Genomic DNA, 25,769 nt, shown 5'->3' on the forward strand with positions numbered 1-25,769 from the left:
TCTTCAGCTTTAAAGGGATAGACTCTGACATCAATAATTCTTTAAAGAGATGCCTAGTCAACAAGCTGTTCTTGCTTTCTCTAAGGACATATATTTGTTCATGGCATTTTTAGATATTAACCATCTTTATGATTTTTTTTCTCAAAAAGAAATAGTTTTCTTATATTTCAAAGATAAAATCACATTAGTATTCTCAGGAATAAACTTTATTACTAGGGCTTAAAATGCATACAAGAAAATTGTACTAGTATTTGCAGATAAATATGGGGGTTGACGGAAAAGGAATTCTTAGGAAAATTCTACGTCCTAGCTAGAGTACCTCTTAAGCTCCCTCTGCTGGCTACCATTTAAATAAAGTAGGAAAAACAAAACAGGACAAACCCGTCAACCTCTTTGGGGAGGTGCTGGGAGATGCAGGACAGAGCTGACAAAGCTATTGTTGCAACTGGAAGAGAAATTCTCTTAAGGCTAAGTCTAATGACTACCTTCCTTAATTAGGCTTTAGGACTTCCAAACAGATTTGGCCCAGGGGGTTAGGTTTAAAATAGGAAAAGTTCTTGTATATGCAAAAATTAAATCAATATGCAAAACTATTAAGTCACTATGCAAAACTATAAAAGCATTTAATATAAAGGAAAGCAACTATAAATGGTTATCATTTAATACTAGAAAAGTTAAGAATTTAAATATTTTCACAAACTTCACTAGAACAAAAAGCTTGTAACGCTAATCTATTAGTTTAAATATTAAGGTTTATTTTTTTTCAGAGGTTAAGTAACAATTTAAATAATTATCAGGATGTATAAATGAACATCCATTCAGATAAAACATTACTGCTTAAAAGTGGATAAGAAATATTTTGCATGTAATAAATATATTTAATGTTTAGGTTAACAGGCACCATCTTGAGAGCAGAAAAGTGTTTTTGTTTTTGTTTAATAACCAATAAATAAATTACATTCAAGAAAACAAGGTGTTTATATCTGAAGTATCATATATCCTTAAATGTTTTCTTAATATAGCACCCAAACTTCCAAACTGTCTAGAAAGTATCTCCCAAAATATAACTCATACCTTATGTCATAAAAATAAAGGCCAAGAAAAAATCAATTTAAGACAAAATTTACAATTTATATTAATTCCCCATTGAATAAAATACCAATTGCCAATTTGTTAAAAGTAACTGAACTGTATATATGCAATCCATTAATGCTGAAAATCTCAAATATATATTTTTAAAAGTCATTCTTTCTCAAAGTATTTAAAATATTGCATCTCTGGTGGCAAACCTGAAAATTATCAAGCTTTTTATTTCCCTAGTTTTCATATTTCTGCTCCCATCCCTACCCCTTTAACGTTTAACAGTCATCCAGCTTTTTTATTTTTTGTAAATACACTTATATCCCAAACACAACTGACAATACTCCTTGGGAATCAATGAAATCCCAGAACAGTCCAAGCCTACAGCTTTGCTCCCAATGTGGCACAGGCTCCATGACAGAGGAAACCATCACTGGCCCTTACTAATGCCGTCAGAATGCTCCTGAGAGTCCACAGCTGTTTGAGAATCTGCTGATGCAATCCCGAAGAAAGTTTCAACACGTTCTGCAGACAAATATCAGAGAATAAGTCTTTGATTGATAATTTTTCTATTTATTTCTGCCAAGGCGACTGAAAACACAAAAGCCTTTTCATCAGAGAGGTTAGCATAGATGTCAATTTCCTTTTCCTGTTTTTCTGTTAAAAGAAAAAGGGAAAGCTTAATATAAAGGCAGTATATGCAGTATTTTTGTTTAAAAATGTAAAGCTTTCAAGTATTTCTTTAAATGACAGTATTACACGTGATACTACAATGTACATTAAATATTACAAACTATTATGCTATTGAACTGAAATTTTTTTTAAATTACAAAGGAGTTACTGAAATGTCATGAACTATATTCTAAAGACTAAATGGAGAGATTATATACATTTCTATATACCTTCTAATATCTACATCATTTCTGTAAGAATCTCAAATATTCCTTTCTCCTCACTAGTATGAGCCAACTGACTCTACCAAAATGAATTTTCTCATCCTAAAGATAGTCCTTGAACATCAATAGTGCCTTTATGAATATATTAACTTCTTCAACTTAGCCTTGCTACTGAATATAAGAATAACCAACATTTATTTCTACTTTTCCCTTCCTGATTACAAACGTAATCCAAGTTCATGGTAGAAAATTTTTAAAACAGATGGACAAAAAAGAAACCACCTATCTCATAAGCCAGCTAAACTCACAGTGAATGTTTGTTTATATTCTCCCCAATTTTTTTCAAGCTCAACATGATTCTTTTGTCTGTTTTTTATGTTGTTACTGTCTTGCTCTTTAATCCAAGTTAAACACGCATATACTGTAGAGTCAAATCATTTTTACATAACTGGTTACCAAAAACAGAAGTCCTCCTTTCCTGTGCACATTTCCCACTCTCCAGATGCAATCAGATTTTTTTTTTCAGTTGTTCCTTTTTGTTTTTACCTCTCTATCTCTAAGGAACATTTTTACAATGATGCTACTTCTTGTTGTTTTTTGTTTCTTTGTTTTAGGCATTATTAACTCACTTTCCAAGGTGGAAAGAATTTTATTGTTTTCCATCTCTTGCCCCCACCACACGCTTCCCTCCCATCTTCCCATTATAGTTATCTCACAAGTTGGTGAGATTACTCTTCAATGTTTACATTATCCTATGTAAATGATTTCACTTTTTGTGTACATTGTCTCCCCTGAAAAGATTCTCTTTTTCCGTCTGCTTAATTTTCATTACTAATTAAACCCAAACTCTCTCCTAGTTGTATAAAATGTTCAGAATGTTTATACATATTAGGTATATCAATTTTTCTTCTTGAAGAAATCTCTCCAGTTCGTCTGCCTGGTCCAATCTGAAATGGCTGCTTTCTAGGCCTACTGATTGCACAACTGTCATCTTGAGACCTCTCTCCAACATCATCCTGGAGATTCTCCTCAGCTCTCTCTCTCAAGTTGGACCCTGTGTCCCACATCCCAGGATACTTTCTTGGTTCATGTCCTCATTTTAATTGCACGGATCTTGCAGTGGCTTCCTGAGAAAGGGAGTACAGGAAGCACATATTTGACACCCTGAATGTCAGAATACGTCTTTAGTCTACCTTCACACTAATTCAGTGTGGTTGACAGACTCGTAGACTTCCTCTCAGTATTGCAAAGGCAAAAAACTGTCTTCCATCAACTGGTGCTGCTGTTCAAAAAACCCAATACCCTTTTTTATCGTTTTAAAAAAATTATTGCTAAATTTACAGTGAAATACACAGACTTTAAGTGTATAATTGGAGGAATTGTGACAAACATACACCCACGTAACCCACACCACAATCAAGATACAGAAAATTCCTCATTCCTTTCCCATAAATCCCTCCCCACCCCACCAGCAATAGATTCATTTTGCCTGTTCTTGAACTTCATATAAATGGCATCATATAGGATGTACTGTTTCGTGTCTAGCTTCTTTTGTTTAACATGTTCTCGAAATTCATTGATGCTGTTCATATATGAATAGTTTGTTCCACTGTATTAATTCTAATACCATTTTCATTCCGTTGTCTTTTTTCTCTGAACACTTGAAGGATTCCCTTTAACCAAAGAGATGTGATTTATGATAATATGCTTTGGCAGAACTCTACTTTTAATCATCTACTGGGAATTTGGTGGGCCACTTCAATATGGAAACTCAAAGTTCTTCAGGTTTGGGAAAACTTGAATTATTTCACTGATGACTTCCTTCTCCCATCTTCTATGTTCTTTTTCTGTAATGTCAATTACTTATAGATTTTGACTTCAAACTGGTCCTCTGAATTTATCTTTCCCATTCTATTTTTTCATCTCTTTCCTATTGCTCTACATTCTGGTACATTTCCTCAATTTTGTTTATAAGCCTTCTGTTGTGGTTTCTCATTTCTGCAAATCATAACGTTCATACTTTAAAGTTCATTTTCCAGGTATTTTTTGACATCTGCAATTTCCTTTTAAATATCATCTTGTTCTAGTTTTATGACTACAATTTTACTAAGAATATTTATGATAGTCTTAATTTTTTCTTCTTCCTGGAAAAATGAGTTTTATCGAGGGTTTTTCTTTCCTTGTTGATTTGGTCTTAGCCTTTCATACTAGATGCTTTCTTCCATATAGCTGGGTAATTCTTAGTAATATGCTCATTTTTAGGAGTGGTACCAAAAAAGATGATTAGCTCCTGCAACACATGTGGAGCCTGACTGTGGTCATCACTTTAGGATGATCTGACTGGGTGATTTCTTTGTGCGATCCTTAATGAAAATATCTTTATTTTAGGCCTTTTCTCTTGGGCTCTTCAGTATCCCAAGAGAAGAAAGTTCTAATCTCTTACCTGGAAGATATAAGCCTGACCTGTAGAATCAATATTTACCATCTCCAAATTTTACCTAGTCTTCCTGATCTTATTATAGTACCCCTGCCCTCAATGAAGCCTGGTGTTGCCTAGACCGGAGACTCTCTTTGGTTCAATTTTTTTCAAAGAATAAACCTGGAGAGAGGGGATGACGAGGGAAACAGCCTTAACAGGACATGACTGACGCACAAATTCCTCATCTGAAGGCAGTTGTGTAATAAGTATCAGTTTCTTTCTTAGCTTTCCCCAAAGGAGCTTACAATTTAGGTTTCATAGGTGTGCTAAAGCAGTTATCATTTTCTAGAATTTTGCTGTTTCTCCCATTCCTTGTCCTTGTAGGATTTTACTGTTTTAGAAAATACCCTTTTACTAGGACTTGGGGAGGGTGTAAAGCTAAATGTGTTTATTCAAGCCACCATCTTTAACATGAAGTCTACAGGAATTCTATATGCTCATTAATAAGATATTCAGAATTGCCCAATATATTTTAGTAAAAAATGTCACTACATTACTAATATCTAGAGTAATCAGACTCCCCACATATAAAATGAAGACTTATCTTAAACCAACCAAAAATTGTTAAGTTCAATGGTTTGTTTTTATGATTTTATAAAGATACATTGTTATCTAGTTGCCTAACAAGCTTTTGTTTTCTATTCTTTCTTCTTCCTATTCTTTTTCAAAATATAGAAAACAAGAAAGTCAATTTAAAATGTGTTTTTAGACACAGTCAGGTTGTCCTTATTAAAATAATGGTAAACCTTACTTCAACTTTTTCAAGTGCCCTATGAGCAAGGAGTCAATAAAAACTAAATTAAATAGCTACTTAACACTAAGAAGCATATCAAAGAAGTCTAAAATATACAGATAGTTCAAAAGTCGTATTTCCTCTCTATTATATTTAGAGAACTTGGGTCTGTCTCAAGAGTTAGCAAAATACAGCCTAGGGGACCAAATCTGGCCCATTACCTGTTTTTATAAAGTCTAACTGGAAGACAGCCATGCCCATTCATTTACATACTGTCTGTGGCTGTTTTCCAGCTACAATGACAGAGCAGAGTAGCTGTGACAGAGACTGCATGGCCCACAAAGCCGAAAATATATAGCTGGCTCTTTACAGAAAAAGATTGCTGATCACACCCCTCACCCCCGGGTCTACATTAAAAGATTTGTTTATTCTACAAAAGTTCCTTTGAGCACTTTCCTGTTTGTATTAAAAGCAAATAAATTAAAACATATTTTACTCTAGAAATAACTTTCCTAAAACTTTTTTCTAATAAGCTGGAAAAAATGTATAGCCAAATAAATGCTTCTTTCTTCAAGTTCACCTGAAATAAAAGTTCAAACCTGCATACACAGAGTACAAGTACAATACGGACTCCATTCCCTGACCAAGACTGTCACTGTCTGTTCTCTCCGCTCCTCTCACCCTCCACCGGAAGCATTCCTTCTCCATTCTTTGGTTATATTCCCTTTACTTCAACTGAAAAGAATGTTCTGTTTTCTAGGCCAAGCAGTATTTTCCTCTCTTCTTTTTTCTGTTGACTTTTCTTTACCTAGTTTCCCTTCTGAAACAGTCTTTAGCACAGATTTTTCTGATCATCCCACTGTTAAAGCAACACATTCAAATTGAGGAAGTAACTCAAACTCTCTGGAAGAGAGTAACAGAAGGAAAGAGAAAAAGCAATAAAATTACCCAAGGAATTAATGATATCTAAGTACAGTCTTCGTAAAATACAGTCAAGCACAATATAAATCTTATTGTTTTAGCCACACAATATTAAATCTTTACTTTGACAAAAATTGAGATACACACTTATGCTTGAATACTTGCATACCTAAGAATGAACACCTGAAAAAGTAGCACATAACTCACAAATAACATAAGAAATTATAAAGACATTTCACTGAAGATGAAATTATTTTGAGAGGTTTTTAAAGAATTATAAAGAGCAACTATCCCTTTTTTCCATTAACCTACTAGCTTGAAAACCTCAATTTAAAAAAAGATAGTTATGGGCATATGGGGATTCACTACACTATTGTCTCTACTCTTGTGTAATCACTGACATTTTCCATGATAAAAAGGTTTTTTTAAAAGTAGTATAAATCAGAGAAAAAGGGAAGCTCATTTTAGTTAATGGTTAAAAACACGTCAGCTGGTTTGGGTATCATTCCATACACCAAGGTTGTAGGTTTGATCCCCCATCAGGGCACATACAAGGATCAACCAATGAACGCATGAATACGTGGAACAGCAAATTGATGCCTCTCTCTCTTTCTCTCTCCCAAATCAATAATTTTTTTTTTAATTAAAAAAAAACCCACAAGTTACTGGTAGACACACTATTTATCTGAAAAAAGGAGATCTGTAAGGAGAAATATACATATGTTTTGGATCAAGGATTCACCTAACTATCCAACAGCTGCCTGAAAATAGGGAGGCACACAATGAGCAATTTAAAAATTCATACTGAAGAATACTTTCAATAGTAAATTTTTAAAATGCGTAGTATAACAGTTGAAATAAGTGTTAACAGAACCTAGATTTATCTTTAAAAAAAAAAAAAAAAAGAGTACAAAAAAGTACAACTGCTTGAAAAGGCTTCTCCAGGATGTCACATACACATTATTTATCTCTGAACTCTACTATCATCAATTTATAGCAAGGTGAATGTTACCTAATTTAAGCCTTTAGTTTTTCAGTAAGAGTTAAATTTGTTTGTTTTTTTAACAATCATCTACCTTAGAGGAAATGCTTTCAAACTAAAATATGAGTAGTGATGTAAGTCCAGGAGTTCAATGCTTGCCAAACACTTTCTTTGCTGTCCTCTAATTAAGACCTCAGAGAATGCAGGACTTGGAAACACACTGCTTGGATTTATTCATACCTCTTTCTTCCTCATGTTTTTTGGCAGATGCACTTTTAGGTCTTCCTCTTCCTCGTCTGATATGATCTGAATGGCTGTTACTTCGAGACCTCTTTCTGTTTTCTAAATCCTTATTTCCTGTAGAATTAATCTTCTCTCTCCTAACTCTCTCTGTGCGCCTCCTCTTGGCCTCATGCTTGTTTTCTGTATGGATGAATAAAAGTGATATATTTTAGGGCTTAGCAAGACCTGTTTGCCCAAGTTCTCACTGTCTTTTTTTCTTTCTAAAAGCACTAGAGTTTGCTGCCTGGCAAATTTTATTAAACTACAACCATGACATCTATGCCCCTCACAGCCACACAGGAAAAAAAGAAATTCAACGGAATTCAGATGATCCACCCACATTAACACATGAGGTAGGAGGAGTCTTGTGACAGATGACGCTTCTTTACTTGGCACCGTTAATTTTAGCCCCTACAAATCTGCACAATTCCACGGTGACCTTTCTGCCTTTTCCTCTCTGCTTCCAAGCTAAAAATGGTGAAGTATTAGAAAAGGGGGGAAAAGATTCCATTGTTTTTTAATACTAACCAAATTATAGATTGAAATGTGTCAAATATTCAGAAGCAAAACTGACCTTAGCTGTAATATATTAAGGTTACCAATAAAAAGCAAACGAAAGCATCCACAGAAAATATAAACACTAGGAGAGTAAGTAGTTTTCACTTTTGCCACCGATGAGGTCATTTCTGACATTCTAAGAACATGCTGATCCCTAAATGGAATAGCAACAAAGGCACTTGACTCAATATGGTGATTTAATTAATACAAGAAATCATCCTCTCACTCCAAACAAATTAAGACAACAAAATTTTTATGAAAGCAAAAACAAAAATTTGCTTTAATACATACCTGAACTAAAAAGTAAAAAAGAAAAAAATCACTGTGGAAGAGGCAAACCAAGTAAGAAAATTCACATCCCCAAAACTAAAGGAAACAATTTAAAAGACTAAATAAGTATGCTTAATAGGCTACTGTAAAATATTTTTAAATTTCAAAGTAAAAAAGTAATAGTCATTTCCAAATACCATATGCTTGAAGAATTAGTTATTCTAGGTTTCAGATTAGACATATACCATATGACGGAAGAACATTTAATTGTTCCAGACTGCAAGAAAGTTATCAAAGACCACCAGGGTCACCTTGGCTGGGAGGCTCAGTTGCTTGGAGTGTTGTCCTGGACATGAAAGGTAGCGGGTTCAATTCCCATTCAGGGCACATACTCAGGTTTTGGGTTAGATCTCTGGCCCAGTGTCGGTGTGAGTATGGGAGCAACCAACTGATGTTTCTCTCTCACATGGGTGCCTCTCCCTCTCTCATTCTCTCCCTCTTCTTTCTAAATTCAATGAAAAACATATCCTCAGGAGAGGATTAAAGAAAAAGACAACCAGGGTCTTGTTAAAAGACTCAAGGGCTAACTTAAAGAGGCTCCCACAAACTATTATAGGACAATTTAAGCATCAATAAAATAACTATAATAGATTAGAACATACCAAATATACTTAAATCACGAGGACATGACATAAAATCAAACACAAAAGCAAAAACTACTTGGCCATGATAGGAACAGACTAAAGAACAAACTCCCTATTTTGAAACCTTAAATAACGGGAGAGAATAAAGCATTTATCCTGCCCTTTCTAGTGAATAGCCACTCACTGAATAACAAAGGACAGATGGAAGAGACGTTTCTCAGTTTAGATTACCGCAGCTACAAATAAAGGAATGATAAAATCAGAGTATCACCAATTTAAACCTGAAATAAACTAATCTAAGTGCTAGCATATACAAAATACCATACATGAAAATTAACTCACAATGAATGAAGGCCTAAATGTAACAGCTAAAACTATAAAGTACTTAGGGGGAAAAACAGGGAAAACCTTCATGACATTGGACTTGGCAATGATTTTTTTGGATGTGACACTAAAAGTACAGACAACTAAAGAAAAAATAGACAACTTGGACTTTATCAAAATTAAAAACTTTTGTGTGTCAAAGGAAACTATCAGCTCAGTAAAAAGGCAACTCATGGAATGGGACAAAATATTTGTAAATACAGATGCAGGGTTAATATCCAGAATAAAAAGGATTTCTACAATTCAACAACAAAAAACAAAAGCAACCCAATTCAAAAATGGGCAAAGAACTTGAATAGACATATCTCCAAAGAAGATAGACACATGAAAAGATGTTCAACATCACTACTCATCATGGAAACGCAAATCAAAATCACAAGAGATCACTTCATACCTCCTGGGAATGGCTATTATCAAAAGCACATAAAATAACAAATGTTGGTGAGGATGTGGAGAAACTGGGACCTTTATGCATTGCTTGTTGGAATGTAAAATGGTGCAGCCACTGTGGAAAACATGGCAATTCCTCAGAAAATTAAATAGAGAATTACCATGTGATACAGCAATTCTACTTCTGGGCATATAACCAAAAGAATTAAAAATAGAGAATCTAACAGATATTTGTACACCCATGTTCATAGCAGTTTATTTACAAAGCCAAAAAAGGTAGAAGCAACTCAAGTGTCCATAGACGCATGAATAAACAAAATGTGGTATAAACATACACAAAATATTATTCAGGAAGAAAATTCTGACAAGTGCTACAACATGGATGAACTTAAAAAACATTAGGCTAACTGAAATAAGCCAGACACAAAAGGAAAAATATTACAGGAAGTAACTACACTAGTCAAATTCACAGGCACAAAAAGGAGAATAGTAGTTACCTGGCACAGGGGTGGGGGTGGGGGGGCGGAATGAGGAGTTATTGTTTAACAGGTACAGGGTTTCCGTTTGGGAAGATGAAGAGTTCTGGGGATGGATGGATGGATGGTAGTGATGGTTAAGTACACAATATGAATGTAGTTAATGCCACTGAACTGCGCACTTAAAAATGATCAAAATACTAAATTTTGTTACATAAATTTACCACAATAAAATATATAAAAAAAATAAGATTTGAAGAAAAAGAAAGTAGAAAACAAGATGAGCTGCTAAAAACTGAGGTGCAAATACATATTAAATAATGGACATGTCTGCAGATAGATCTAGGAAGGAAAATCAATGAAATTTTCTGGAACAAAGCAGAAAGACAAAAAGAGAGAATACCAGACAGTATGTGAAGAGAAGTGAGAGAAAGGCCCAAGAAACCTAATACTGCTCATCTATAACAATATTGTAATTATCTAGCCACTATTTATTCTCCCCCTCTTCAATCAGAACAGAATCCTGCTCTGTTCATGAGGGCACTGTGCCAACTAAAACATACACATCCACAACTCCTGCAGGTGAAGGGGCCATGAAATTCAGTTCTGGCCAATGACATGTAAGTGGAATGAAGAAGGTTTCCAGAAAGAGTTTTTTAAGGAGATAAGCATGTCTGGCATGCCCCTCTGTCCCTCTATCCTTCCCTCTTCTTCCTGCTTGGAATGCTTTTGGGGTGCCTGGAGGTACAGCAGCTACCTTGTAACGGAACAAAAGCCACATCTTCTCAGGATGGAAGTAAGAGAAGAACCTATCATTGAACCACCAGTCCTGTGGTGCCAACTTCATCTTTCTTCACCAAATAGTGAAGGTAAACTATCTGTCCAATCCAGGGTCAGTAAGGTTTGCTGTGGATAGTGATCCTCATATATCATCCAATGAGTGTGCAAGAAGGAAAAGAAAGGAGAATGGGGAAAAAAGAAATATACGTAAAAACTGCCCTAGGCTGAACCTCAAGCCTTCAATTGGAAAGGACTGCATGCCAAGGAAGGAGAACATCTGAGTGGGAGTACAACGTAAAGGCATTCTCCACATGTACCACCACATGTTTTCCATGAAAAATTTTCCAGGTCTGAAACAATTTCTGCAAAATCTGTTCCAGAAATAAAAACACATGGGTTTTAAAAAATGGTACATAAGAAAAAGTAGGATTATCCCTGGAGTACAATGGAAAGAAATAGTATGACAGCTGACCTAAAATCAGTCTTTATTAGAAGTCAGAGGAGTCCATTAAAAAAGGTATTAACAGTGAATATAGATATCATTATAAAAACTATATGATTAAGAACCCAAAAGTACAGGCACAGAGGTGAAGGGTACATTTTTTCATCAAAAGGCAAAATAAAAACTATATAAAAGCCATGTTCCATAGAGGAATTTGTAGCAACTTTAAGTGATTACCATGCAGGAAACAATGTTTTCTGAAACAATAAAACCAAACCTTCGTTGTTAAGTATCCAGAGCTGAGGATCACTAATTACTGAATGAATGTTCGATCACTTTGGGTTATAAAAGGTACTGGCAATATTTCTCCTTTTTCCTCCTAAACTGAAAATGAATGTCACAGTCTTTGCTCATCTCCCAGCATTTGCCCGCTAACTCACCTTAGGAAGTAATCGGAACCATACGCTTAGGGTGACATGTTTCATCCTTTGTCTTCCCCCAGGAAAAAAAATGGGCAGGTTGCTATTTATCTGACTAAGCTTAATTTAAAGCTTAAGCCCACTGAGAGAGACAGTTAAATACTAACAAGCGATTCTAACTTCTCACTGTCCTATAAATCTTTTTTCTTAACTTTAGAGGAAGCCTTTATGAACTAGTACAGTAGTTTTGACTTAACGTCACCAATGGGCTCTGCAACATTAAGCAAAACACTGTATAAGGAACCCAATTTTACTATAGGCTAACTGACAAACAAGAGGACTTCCTACGGCATCTCATTAATGTTTTAACAGAACAACATTGTTCCAGGACCTGCTGTAAATCATTTAGAATTTCAGTTTACCTTTCCTTTAAAGTTTCATAATTAACATTTTAAAAGGTATGTCCATGATTATTAAATTCAAAATGGCACCCTTGATGTCGCTAACCACCTAGAACACCCATCTGGAAAACCAAATTTAAAGATCCAAAACTGCTTTTGTCAGTATCTGGTGACTGACCAAGTATTTGAACAGATAACTACTACAAGTACTCAAGGTTTGGTCCACAGTACAGATACTCTCAATTTTAGGAAATACAGTATTTACTTTAATCTCTCTTTATTTTTTCCCCCCGACTTTTTATTTTGAAAATTTTCAGAACTACAAAGACACTGGAAACAAAGTACAATGAACATTCAATTCTCTCTCTACTGCACCAAGCGTTTACATTCGGTTACATTTGCTTTCTGTCCTCTATGCGTATGTTTATCTTTCTTCTTTCTCTTCTCTGGTTGTTTTTCTTTCCCTGATCCCTTATAAAAATAAATTTCAGTCTTCATGATGCTTTATACTTTAATCTCTTTTTAAATAAATGTCTTCAAATTGACAGTTTAAGCTATAATCTCAAGGCTACGTTTTCAACTCTCAGTCAACCATTCCACTTAGAAATGAAATCCTACATGAACAAGACATTAATTTTTAAAATTTCATCTCCATTTAATACTAACTCCTCCCACCCAAGAAAGGATAAAAGAAACACCACATACTTAGCTCACTTTGGAAGGTGTCAGAGAGACTGTCACAAGTTTCTATGTACTCATACGACCACTGAGCTTTCTGCAATGCAGTTTTACTTGTAACAATTATCTCTTCCTCTCACCAAAATTAATTTTAAACTTGTAAAACCTTAATTTCCCTAACAGATTTTATATATATTTTCTATATAGTTCTAGTGTCCTACCCTCCCTATTTCTATGTATGTTATGAAGATATCAAGATGATTAGTACATATGAAAAATCTGAGTTCTGAAGAGTTCACGCCTAGATACAGCTATTTAACAGATTCTTTTCCTCTTGAATATCACAAAGTTACAAATAATTAAAAAACAGATTTCAACCCACTGAAACTTAAAATTATCTTTTATAGCTTTGACTTCACTTTTTAAATTACTGCAATTTTAGCTATAAGGATGGGTCTCTTTTTTGTTTTAAATCTTAAATTATGCAAGTAAGCCATGGTCAGTCTTGCTCAGTGGTTAAAGCGTCGGCCAGAGGGCTGAAGGGTCCCAGGTTTGATTCCAGCCAAGGGCACGTACCTTGGTTGCAGGCTTGATCCTTGGCCCTGGTCAGGGTGCCTGCATGAGGCAACTAATCGATGTGTGTCTCTCACACCGATGTTTTCCTCCCTGCTCCCTCTCTCTCCCTCCCTTCCACTCTCTCTAAAAAGCAATGGAAAAAATTAAAAAAAAAAAAAAAAAAATTTAAAAATACATATATATGCAAATAAGTCTTTCCTGACTCCTCCTTGTTACCTAGTGATCTATCCATTTATGTATTTACTGACTAATACTACATGTAGAAATCATTTAGTGGGGTCTTAAAAACAAACAAGAAACAGAATTCCCACATGATCCAGCTATTTACTTCTGAGTATTTATCCCACGAATATGAAATGAATACAAAAACACTAACTCAACAAGATGTATGTACTCCCACGTTCACTGCAATATTATTTACAACAGCGAAGGTACGGAAGCAACCTAAGTGTCCACTGATGGATGAAAGGAAAAAGAAAATGTGGAGAATTATTCAGCAAAAAAAAAAAAAAGGCCCTGGCCAGTGTGGCTCAATGGTTAGAGTTGGCCCTTGCACCAAAGGGTCTTGGGTTCAATTTCCAGTAAAGGGCAGTACCTGGGTTGCAGGTTCGACCCCTGACCCCGGGGACTGAACCTGCAACCAATCGATGTGTCTGTATCTCTCCCCACCCCTCCACTCTTGCTAAAAATCAATAGAAAAAATATCCTCGGGTGAGGATTAACAATAACAACAAAAAAGAAATCCTGCCACTTCTGAAAACATGGGTAGACCGTGAGGGCATTATGCTAAGTGAATAAGACAGAGAAAGACAAATACCATATAATGTCACTTTTATGTGGATTCTTAAAAAAAAACAAACCCCAAGCTCACAGATACATAGAACAGACTGCTAGTTGCCAGAAGTTGGGGTTGGGGGGGGGCCGGATAAAATGGGTGAAGGGGGTCCAAAAGGTAAAAACTCTAGTTATAAAATTAATGTCATGGATGTAATGTACAGCATGGTGACTATAGTTAATAATACTGTATTGCATATTTGAAAGTTGATAAGAGTAAATCTTAAAAGTTCTCATCATAAGAAAAAAACTAAAAAAAAAATGAGGTCATACAAATATTGTTTTGCACTTTTTTCTTTTTAATATATTTGTATTGATTTTTTTAGAGAGAGAGAGGAAGGGAGAGGGAGATCAAGAGCCAGAAACCTCAATGATGAGAGAGTCACTGATCGGCTGCAGCTCACAATCCGGGCATGTGCCCTGACCGGGAATCAAACCCCGATCTGCTGGATCCTAGGTCAATGCTCAACCGCTGAGCCACGCCCGGCTGGGCACTTTTTTCTTTTTAAAATATATCTTTATTGATTTCAGAGAGAGGAAGAGAGAGGGAGAGAGTTGAAACATCAATGATGAGAGAGTGGTCATTAATCGGCTGCCTCCTGCACACTCCCTGCTGGGGATCGAGCCTGAAACCCAGGCATGTGACCTGACCGGGAAAAGAACCATGATCTCCTGGATCCTAGGTTGATGCTCAACCGCTGAACCATGCCCGGCTGGGCTGCACTTTTTTCTTAACCCCCTTGCCGACCAGCTATTTCGAGTCAGAACTCGCCTGTGTGGCCAACTACTTTGGTCAGAAGGTATTTAAAATTACTTAAATTAATATAAGTGCAGATACAAGTTATCTTGTGACTGGTCAGCAACATTCAGACACAGAAACGTGTATACTCATGGCCGGTCAGCAAGGTGTAGTATTTTAGAAACTTTTCCATGTCAGTACCTAAAAATCTGCATCTTTCTAATTAGCACATACTGCTGAGTCCCGAAAGATATACCCTGCTTAATTAACCATTCCCCTAATGACCTCTGGCTTCACAACTTTTTGCATTATAAACAGCTGTCTGAAAATTCTAGTAAATATTTAGTTGTGTATTTTATAAGCAATTATATCTCTAGGCTACACATCTATTGATAAAGAAATCTAGATTCTAGGTTATATGCATTTAACAGGGTTAACAACTACTGTCAGATTGTCCTCCAAAAAGGCTATGCCAACTTACACTCACACCACTAGTATGAGTCCTCATTTTGCCATACTCCTAAAAGCACTTAGAAATCTTTAACATTTTTGTCAGAATGCGGGCAAAATAAATGGTATTTTATTTTAACTGCATTTCCCTGGTTGTCAGTGAAGTTGATTACCTTTCCAGATACTATATATTATCCATTCTCATTTCCTGTATAAATCTTCTGTTCATTTAAACTGAAATATTCTAGATCTCATTGACATCAAAAACTTGGTAAATTACAGCTTTAAAATTATACTCTTCTCAATTCCCTACGTACTATGGATTATGCAAGGCAAATCTTAAGAAATCTTAAGAAAGTTTATTGTAAAAATGAATGTTACCAAGCTTTGTTTCTGTTAGACATTTTCATAAGCACCTCATCTATACTTCAATCCTCTAAGGTTGGTACTATAAATCTCTCTTATACACAAGTAAACAGCAGCTGCTTACAGAGGTTAGTTAACGTGTTAGCGAGTGACAAAAGTATAGTCTACATCTGAACCCAGGTCTTCTGATCCCCCTGTCTGTACTATATCAAACTGTTTTCTAGGCTTTAAATACTCTTAACCTTTCTTCTTAAAACTCTTTCCACCTTTGGTTTCTATGGTACATACAGTCTATCCCTGATGTTTCTCTCGCCTCTCAAACTATTCTTCCTATTTCTTCTGCAACTTCCTCTTCCCCTTCCCTGGGATTTCTAGCCTTCATCTTCACTTGAAGGTCACAACGACACTCTTACTAAACAAGAGAACCTTAGGGCACTCAAATATATAATAATAATGAATTGCTGCTCACTCATCACCATGACTCACGTTACACCACTCTCTGTTGTTCTACAGCTGACATTTCTCAGCTGACCGACCTCCCTACCCACTTCAATCCGTTAAGACTGGAATTTACCAGAGTTCAGTTCTTGAACTCCCTCTTCCTACCCTAGAGACTCTCTAACACAAGTTGATCCACTTCCATGAGGTCAACTACCATCTATTTGCTGATGGCTTTATCTCCAGCTAAAGCTATTCCCTGAGCTTCAGACTATATGTCCAACTGGGAAAAAAATCCATGGGTGATATTTCAAAACTACATCCAAAACTAAATTCTTACCCTCAAAACTTGTCTTCCCTTTTATATTTCCTTTCTAACCAGTAATCCAAGACAGAAATACAGGGGCCAATCTAAAATCTTCCTTTCGGTTCAAAGGATTCTGTCTCCTTAACGGTTGTAGCATCTGTTCCTTCTCTCTGTCCTTGCTATGTTTCTTCCTTACCTTGTTTCTCATCTGAATCATTTGTATATAGGAGGTCAAAAAACTTGTTGAGTAAAAGAATAAACACACTTGTCCCACTAAGGGCATGAACCATGTCTGAATTCGTTTTGGAGACCCAGAACTGAGTTGACATGCCACCCCAGCATATCTACTAAATGAATCATTCCAGGGTTCCCATGCTTGAATCAAACTCTTATTAGAGAGTAAGACTCAGGAATTCATTTTTAGCAACCTTCTTGATGACTCCTTGATAACCAATCCAGTAACAGCCTTTAACAACCAATAAATTAAGTCCATTCTCGTTATTCTCATGATAAAAGGAAGCAACCTTAAACAGATGTAGAATGGAATTAAACAACTTTCTTGCCACCTCTATGTAGAATAGGATAAACAGATCTCTCACAAACATAATGTCGATAATTCTTAAATCATCTTCTACTATAACCACTTTGTCTAACTCAGCATCCTCACTCAGTTAACATACTACAACAGTCCACTTCCACCTTGTACCACCACAAACTATTCTCTAGACAGCAACCAGAATGATCTTTTTAAACAGCTAATACGATCATGCCACCTTCCCCTCACCCTATCCCACATCGAAGCAATAGTTTCTCCCAGCATTTTAAGAACAAAATCCAAATTTGTTACTCTGGTTTACAAAGCCCTACTTAATCTGGCCTCTGCCTAACTCTCCGGCCTCATCTCCCACACTCTACTGCTCTGTCTACACTGTAACGACACTAGTCTTTTTGTTCCTAAAATATACCAATCTTTTTCCAGCCTTAGAATTTTTGCATTTGCTATTTCATCTGTCAAGAATGTTCTTCCTGATCTGATCATGACTAGCCCCTTGTTCCTATTCAGCCTCACCTTAAATGTCACTTCTCAGGGAGGCTTTCTCCAACTATTCAATCAAAAGTAGCCTCTAGTCACATGCTGGGACAGCACTCTATTTGAATTTCCTACAAGCATTTATCATAAGCTAATTCTCCATTTATCTGTTCATTGTCTATCTTCTGCTCACAAGAATGTAACCTCCATGACAGCAGTGAACCCACCTTGGTAGTAGTTCATTATTTTATGCACAAGGCTTAGAACAGTGCCTAGCATACAGCAGGTGCTCAATACATATTTGTAATCAACCTACTCTTATTTGAGGATCATTACTATATGAAGTTTTGACTTTACCAATGAATAAACAACAAAATTTCACCTTTTAGTAACTATAGCCATTGAATAAACCCAATTTGGTGAATAGGAATGTAAAATTCAAACAAAATTATTTTTTAGATCTTCTAAATCAGGGAATTATAAACAATAACCAATATGTCTAAAAATTACATTCACACCAAAATCAAGTTATATTTTCCAGTCACCAGTTTAAAAAAACTTTAAAGTTATAAATGTACCAGCATGATGAGAGGGGGAAAATCCAATGTCAACCAACCAGTAAACAAAATATCAAATTGTGGCATATCCATACAATAAAGCAATAAAAAGGAATTAATATTTACTGATATATACAACAACATGGCTGAGTCTTAAACTATGTCTCAGTGAAGAAGCCAGACAAAAAAGAGTACGTATTATATGATTCCATTTATATAAAGTTCTAGCACAGTGACATAAAACAGATCAGCGGTTATCTGGGGTTGGGGGTAGCAAGACTATAAAGTGGAACTAGAAAAATTTGGGGAATGAAGGACATGTTTATTATCTTGATTGTGGTGACTGATTAGTGTAAACATATGACAAAACTTATCAAACTGTACACTTTAAATAAGTGTGACTTACTGAATGTCAATTATACCTTAAATTTTTTTTTAATCAAATCAGGTACACACCCTTGCATAAAATCTTTCAATGGCTCTCCATACTTTAAAAACAGAAAATCTGTTACAAGCTTTATCAGCATTATAAGGGATAACCATTTAAATGGAATGAATAGCAAACTAATGTCATAAGCTGACTTCCAATAGCTAATAAAAACCAGATATACTTCAATAGATTTTCATTTTTAACTTCAACAAGACTGTAAATAGCAAATTCACAAAAAATTTAAATTTCTACATCAAACCTAAAAATGTGATAAACTCTCAATTACCTGCAGAAGGTGGTGATTTCTCTGGGTGCTTTGCATTTAAAAGTTTTCTGCTAATAAATATGTAACCACAGGGACATGATTTACATGCAACAGGAACCTGTAGGAAAAAGAAGAAAAGTATATATCATTACTATTTTTCTATTGTTAATCTTCTCAGTATTTACAAAGTCTCCTGAACTGAATGATAAATTACTAAAAATAGGAATCATAGCCAGGTGTGGCTCAGCGGTGGAGCATCGGCCTAGGATCCAGGAGGTTGTGGTTCCATTCCAGGTCAGGGCAGGAGCCCGGGTTGTGGGCTCAATGATACCCAGCAGGGGGCATGCAGGAGGCAGCCGATCAATGACTATCATCATTGATGTTTCTATCTCCCTCTCCCTGAAATCAATAAAGATATTTTTAAAAAAACAACAAAACAAATTATTTGAGATGGGTATTGTGTCCTACACATCTCCATACTCTCCTAAGGCTTTACAATACCACCAGTATAGTAAATGAATGAGAAACATGTACTGATGTAAGTGACCAATAGAAAAGCATAATAGGATCAGAGCCAGGGAAAATATGTGGAAAAGAAAGGTAAAATTTCTTAAAAGATTAGTTTGACTAGCAGTTTATACAGAACAAATTGGAAAAGGGAACGTGGCTGGGGAGTCCAATCCCAGGATGAGATTATGAAGGCCCAACTGGAAACACTAGTAAGAATGGAAACTGGGAAAAAGTAGATCTCTGCCAGACACTGCAAAAGGAAGAACTGAAAATGACTCAGGTTCTTACATGACAAGGTAAGATGCCAATTACCAATGACAAAAAAGAATAGTTTACAACAACTAGTTTGAGAGCCAAAATTATATTAAGAACAAAACAGAGAGAGGGTAGGAGAAAGTAGTAGTTGAGATCTAGGGTCATATAGTCTCAGCTCCAGAAAGGACAATGGATAAAACAATGTGGACCCTGAGAAAGAAGGTACCGTCTAAGAAGGGTTCCAGGTGGCTAACTGGGCTGAAGATTATAAAACAAAGCCTAGCAGTTGTTTCTACACAGGGGCCATTCACACAAACTATGCTTCAGGGAACCAGGGAACCACACTGCGTTCCTGCCATCTGAGCCAGCGCTTATAAAGGAATTCCTGGAATTGTGTTTCAACCAATAGGACTAGCCTTTCCCTTACAATTGGAGCTGAGCAGCTACATAGCCATTAGTATCTTCACCAACCAATCATAGTGGCTCCATTCTGACCAATCAGAACAGTGCTTTTGGGAACAAACTATGAAAATTTGGAGTCCTTATTTGCATAAGGATGAACCAATCACAGACAAGGGGCGCCGACTCACGGCTACATAAGTCAGCTCCCCCTGCTTAGCTCTGGGAGCGCATTTTTCCTTTCCACTGAATATTCGAGGCTGTGTTGTTCTGGCTGGAGCTGAAGCACTGAAGATAAACCGCCAAAGATGCCTCCCACACCGGAGTAGAGAAGAGCAGGCAGAGCAGGACAGAACAGAGCTGTCTAGCCAGACAGGGGCCTCACTCGCCCCAGTGCCACCTCACAGTTGTGCCATTCCACAGCTGTGATACTTCATAATTGAGCTGTAACACTGTGCTGTATATCACAATTGAGCTGTTTGCAGTGAATAAAGTTTCTTTCTTCACCACACCCCAAATTGGGGATTACTATTGGTGCTGAATTGGCGCCAACAACAATCAGTTAACAACATTTAAGCTCTTCAGGCTTCTGCTTCTAAATCTGTAAAATACAAATAGTTCTTTCTCCATTTCAAGTCTATAAATATTTTTTAAAAGTCAAATGTTCTTGAAAATCATTGAAAACAATCTTTACATTTCCCCCAATAACTGTTTTACTAAATTAACCTTAATGATCCTTGGAATCAAGACATGTTAATCAAAAACCAGAAATTAATCTCAACAAAAAGTACTCATAGAATTAATTAATTAGAAAATTGCAATTCCCTTTGTAAGATAAATTAATTTGCCCATTATTCTGCTTGTTAAAAGTTTATTTACAATCATAAAACTTTTTATATCCATGTATGTACAGAATGCCTCATATTTTAAAATATATTTTAATTAAGCTAAATAAAAATTTTGGCAGAATTCTTTCTTTGCATAAAAATACTGAACAAATGATATCTAGCTTGAATTTAAGAAAAATTAACAAATCCTATAAAAATAATCAAACTCCAGATATATCTAACAGCTTTCTTTGTTAAAAACATGATGAGTCTCTTTCAAACCATGACAGAAAATGTAACATTACATTTTTTTAATAGTGTAAAATCTGCCCAAAATAGATATGTTTGTCATTTTAAAAATTTCACATCTTCATAGAAACCAAGCACAAAGGTACTGACTCATTTCCTTTACACTTAATCACATCATTAAGGGCATCCACAGTAATATAAATTGTTTTAAATTAATACTATGCAAAAAACACAGAAAACATGATATTCTTATTCAACAGATCCTTTGCTACTCAGCATTTTCTTCCAGTTACTGAAATTCAGTAAATTTCAATGTAAGTCTCTGTCTGATACACACAAAAAATTTATCAACCCACATCCAAAATTAACAAAGAGTGCTACAGTTAGATGAGAAATGTACATTTGGCTTTGGGATGAAGAATGCACAAACACTGACTAATTGAAAGGCTGACTTTCATCCCTTAATGCAAGTGTTTTATGCTCAACATTCAATGCACCTAAGCTAAGTCACCCTAAAGTCCTTTTTTAAAATAGCAAGTTCCTTCCCCCAAACCCCAACCCCCTCCCCCCCCCACACAAAAACAACCAACCACCACCACAACCCAAATCCTAGAAAAAGAACTGTTACATAGGGTGGACAACTTCAATAAAATTAATCTCTTTAAATTATAGTATAATATTGATTTTAAATAAAACAGCCTAAAATTCCTTCAAATTTCAGTTGCAATGCCAAAGATAATGGTAATGAAAGTTCTAATGCTGCACTTTCAGGAATTAAAAATAGAAAAAAAATCCAAAATTTTGTTTACTGATGGCTTATTGTGTATCAATTTATTTCTTGAAAAATATAGGTTGCGTGTATGTTTTACAAGTAAAACAGGTAAAAAAAAAAAAAAAACCACACACACACAAAACCAAAAAATACTACAAAAAACAAAATCCTGGTCCTATATTGTTTCACTGATTTAAAAAACTCTAATAACCACATTATAGAGAACTCATTTATATTCTTTGCTGCTAAAAGAATCAAAGTTACCTATAGTGCGTATGTTTGCTATATGTCACATAAAATTTCCTATAAATGAAAAAAAAACCCAGCTACTCTATTTTTAAAAATTAACACGAAAGATACCAGAAAAGTAGCAAGAATCATGAATAGTAATACACACAGAATGGCTCAGTAATTTGGGTTTAGTGGGTGTGAAACGCCCTTGAAAATGAAAAGTACTGTGGTTTAGATGTTTCAGAGCTATATTTTCAGATAGAGGCATTTAAAAGAGATGTTCAAAAGCAACTAAAAATCTAGGTCTTTCTTGTTTGCTGCTCTCTGTACCTGTTTTTAAACTTACACACTCACACAACATGTGTGTGTATCCAATTGGGGTCATCTCAAACTTTAAAGATTTTTTTTTAATTTTTCAATTTGATTTTTAGAGAGAGGAAAGGGGAAGGAGAGGGAGAGAGAGGGGGGAGGGGGAGGGAGAGAAAGAGAGAGAGGGAGGGGGAGGGAGAGGGAGGGAGAGAGAGAGAAAGAGAGGGAGAGAGAAAGAAACATCTATGTGAGAGAGAAACATTGATCCTTTGCCTCCCACAGGCGACTGGACAGGGATCTAACCTGCAGCCTGGGTCTGTGCCCTGACCCAGAACTGAACCCACTACTCCTTGGTGTACAGGACAACGTTCCGACCAACTGAGCCACACAGGCCAGGGCTAAAGATTTTATTTTTATATTTATAAACTAAATTCTAAGGTAATGTTTTAAAATTATGTAGTAGCTTGTTATAGGCTGAATTATGTCCCACCTTCCACCTCATATTTACATATTGAAGCCCTAGCCCAACACGAGGGAACCTGGAGAAGGGATCATTAGGATTAGGTGAGGTCATGATGAGAGGCCCGCAGGATGAGATTAGTGCCACTATAAGAGGCACCACAGAGCTCTCTCTCTGCCAAGACCTTGGACATCCAGCCTCCAGACTGTGAGAAAATAAATTACTGTTGTTTGAACCACCCAATCTATGGTATTTTGTTATGGCAGCCAGAGGGGATTGTATGTAGAAAATAAAATTGATGTGATCTTTACAAATAAAATGCTGATCACGTTTTGTTGAACAGCTACAGGGACTCCTACAAGTTTATTATCCTTTCTTTCTTTAACCAGGATATCAAAAGCAGGTTATTTTTCCCAAAAGGTTATTTTATGCCAAGTAAAACAAAGTCAGGATGTGCAATAACTTGAGCCCTACAGAAACTGGAATGTGTAATACATACCACGTAAACCTTCTACTTCTGCCCTATTAATTGGAACAAATGGAAATGATTTAAATATTGAAATAAACCCTTGCAAAGAAACTTACAGCACAAAGTCCAATTTTGTCAGAGTTTAACAAATATGGTTTCTTAGTAAGAATGGAAGTTTAACTCTTCACGTTGAAAAACATGACTAAATTATTTTTATAATGCACACTCCTAAGATCAATAAACCGATCAGCATCTCTACCACTGCCCACACTGCCCATAAAATATATTGAATAAAACATGCAACATTTTCTGTTACAAGATTTGCTCAACCTATAAGACTGCTCCTTAAAGAATGCGCTAAAATTAGCTTATTAAAAGTCTCCAGCCATTTCAAATCACTCCTGATAAATATAAAAAAATAAAAACACAGAGGAAAGGGGGAGGAGAAAGGTAGTCATTTTGAAAAAATCCTCTCGGTGGAAAAGAAAAAACACACCCAGATCCGCATGCCGGCATGAAATAAGAGCCTCCGAATGGTTTTAATTGAGAGTTTTAACTCATTAGAATGTCAGGCGCCGAGGAACGCCTATTATCCTGGCAAAGAATGAGGCACGCTCAAACTAAAACACAATAAATGGGAATTTTTAAATTACAGCTCTAACACCGTGAGTTATGTGTAGAAAGCAGTCATTTAAAATGCACGAAACCACATATATATATTTTTAAAATCTGGAAGCAGAAACGCCAAATTTTTAACAGCGAGCACCGGGGGTGGGGGAAGTGAGGCGCCGGAGGGAAGGGCTTCAGGGGGGCGTTTTCCAATAACGTAAAACAATGTAAAGAAAGAATCCACGATGATTCACGTCAAAAATATAGCAAGTATATTTAGAAGAAAAAACCCTCCGAATTCGCCGAAATATACCACGATTACACTGCGGCCCCTTTTGTCACATGTGGGCGTCCGCCCAGGGCCCGGCGGAGACCGCCCGGTTCCCGCACACGCCGGAGGGGAACAAAGCCACCCCGCGGGGCAGCACGGGGCGTGCAGAGCCTTCCCTCCGGGGCACGACCCCGCCGCTGTCACCGGAGCCGGCCCGGAGACCCGGGACAAGCCCACGCCCCCTTCCGCGCCGCCCGGCCGCCGGCCGGACACTCGCCAGTCTCACGGCCGCCAGGTGCGCGCCGGCCCCGCCGCGGCCGCCCGCTCCCTGCGCTGCCCGGACACTCCCGGCTCGTCCCGGGACCCGGCGACGCGGCCTCTCCGCGGCCAACCGCCGCCAGCAACGGCCGCCCGCCCGCCAGCCGGCCCGCCGCCCACCTGTTGGTCGCACTCGGGGCACGATTTGGTGGCCATCTTCACTTTCTTGGCTCGACTCGCGGACATGCTCCCCTCCGGCGGCGGCGGCGGCGGCGGCAGCGGCGGCAGCGGCGGCGGCGGCGGCGGCGGCGGCGGCGGCTCGGGCTCCTTCCCTCGCACCTCAGCGGCCCGGCCTCCGCCCGCCCGGTCCCGTAGCCCAGACTGAGGCGCTGCTGGGTACGCGCGCGTCCGCGAGGTCGGGCGGAGCCTGCGTGTGAGGGGCGGGGCCTGCGTGCGAGGGGGCGGGACCTGCGTGTGCCCGCTGCGGAGGAGCTGCGACCGCTCTCCCACTCGCCGTGCAGCGCGTCCGGATTCTCACGTAAGCGAAGGCGTGGACTCTCCAGCCAGCGAGACAATGGCCACGCCTTCTCCCGGTTCTGAGGATGGCGTGGGGGCGTGGCTCGGGCGGGACCTGATGGTGACGGGCATCTGGCTCGGCCAATAAGTGTACAGAATACAGATAGGTGCTGGGCACGCCCCCCGAGCGGGGGGAGGAGAACGGGAACGACAGAGAAGGGGTGGAAAGCAAATCGCTCAGCATAGGTCCTAGCATTTAGTTAACTTCAGTAGCTGTTAGCAACTCTAATCGTTGAGGAGTTGTGGACATTTGATGAATCTACTATATTCCAGGCCCTGGAGCCGGCGCCGCGAGATACAATAGTCTTTGTCAAATATTTATTGAGGGCCAATTCTGCCCCACAAATGCAAGTGGTAGGAAGTGCTGCCCTAAAAAACACGCAGTCTAGTGCAGACGACCTATCATTCGAATCCAGTGGAGTTGGGTTGTTGATGGGAAGGGTAAATCTGTTGACTAGAACGATTTATCAAAATTTAAGATCCACCTAGCCCTTGATCTAGCAATCCAATCCCTAAGAACTTGAAGATATTCTCCACCCAAATCCATTTGTGCGAAGATGTTGCACTTTGCAACATTGCTTATCAGAGCAGTATCAGAAACAGCCCAGGTGTGCATCAACAAATTGCTTGAGCAAATTAAGGTATGCACACAACAGAATTATTATTGCAGCTCCTCAAAAGAATGTGATAGATCTATGTGAAGTGATAAAATGGCCCCCAAAATAGTTCACTGGAAAAATAAGATACAGAACACCGCAGGGATAGGA

At 37.5% G+C, this 25,769-nt stretch overlaps 1 protein-coding gene across 1 annotated transcript; it reads right to left on the reverse strand.

Moving 5' to 3' along the window:
- Positions 1-734: 734 nt before the first annotated feature.
- On the reverse strand, positions 735-24,701 carry HDIP1 (HDAC and MIER1 interacting protein 1). Its single transcript, XM_087827373.1, has 4 exons — positions 24,607-24,701; positions 18,829-18,925; positions 7,332-7,514; positions 735-1,737 (listed from the first exon to the last, which is right to left on the reverse strand). The coding sequence occupies exons 1-4, from the start codon at positions 24,670-24,672 to the stop codon at positions 1,619-1,621; spliced, it is 465 nt and encodes a 154-aa protein (XP_087683499.1). The 5' UTR covers positions 24,673-24,701; the 3' UTR covers positions 735-1,618.
- Between the last annotated feature and the right edge of the window lie 1,068 nt (positions 24,702-25,769).

Source organism: Miniopterus natalensis, chromosome 18, assembly GCF_054644295.1.
Source record: "Miniopterus natalensis isolate mMinNat1 chromosome 18, mMinNat1.hap1, whole genome shotgun sequence".
Classification (NCBI taxonomy): Eukaryota; Metazoa; Chordata; class Mammalia; order Chiroptera; family Miniopteridae; genus Miniopterus; species Miniopterus natalensis.

Coding starts and splice junctions, on each gene's coding strand:
- HDIP1 (XM_087827373.1), bottom strand. CDS start 24,672: ATGTCCGCGAGTCGAGCCAAGAAAGTGAAGATGGCCACCAAATCGTGC. Junction 7,515..18,828: donor GAAATCACCACCTTCTGCAG/GTAATTGAGAGT, acceptor TCATCCATACAG/AAAACAAGCATGAGGCCAAG. Junction 1,738..7,331: donor AAAACATGAGGAAGAAAGAG/GTATGAATAAAT, acceptor TTCTTTTAACAG/AAAAACAGGAAAAGGAAATT.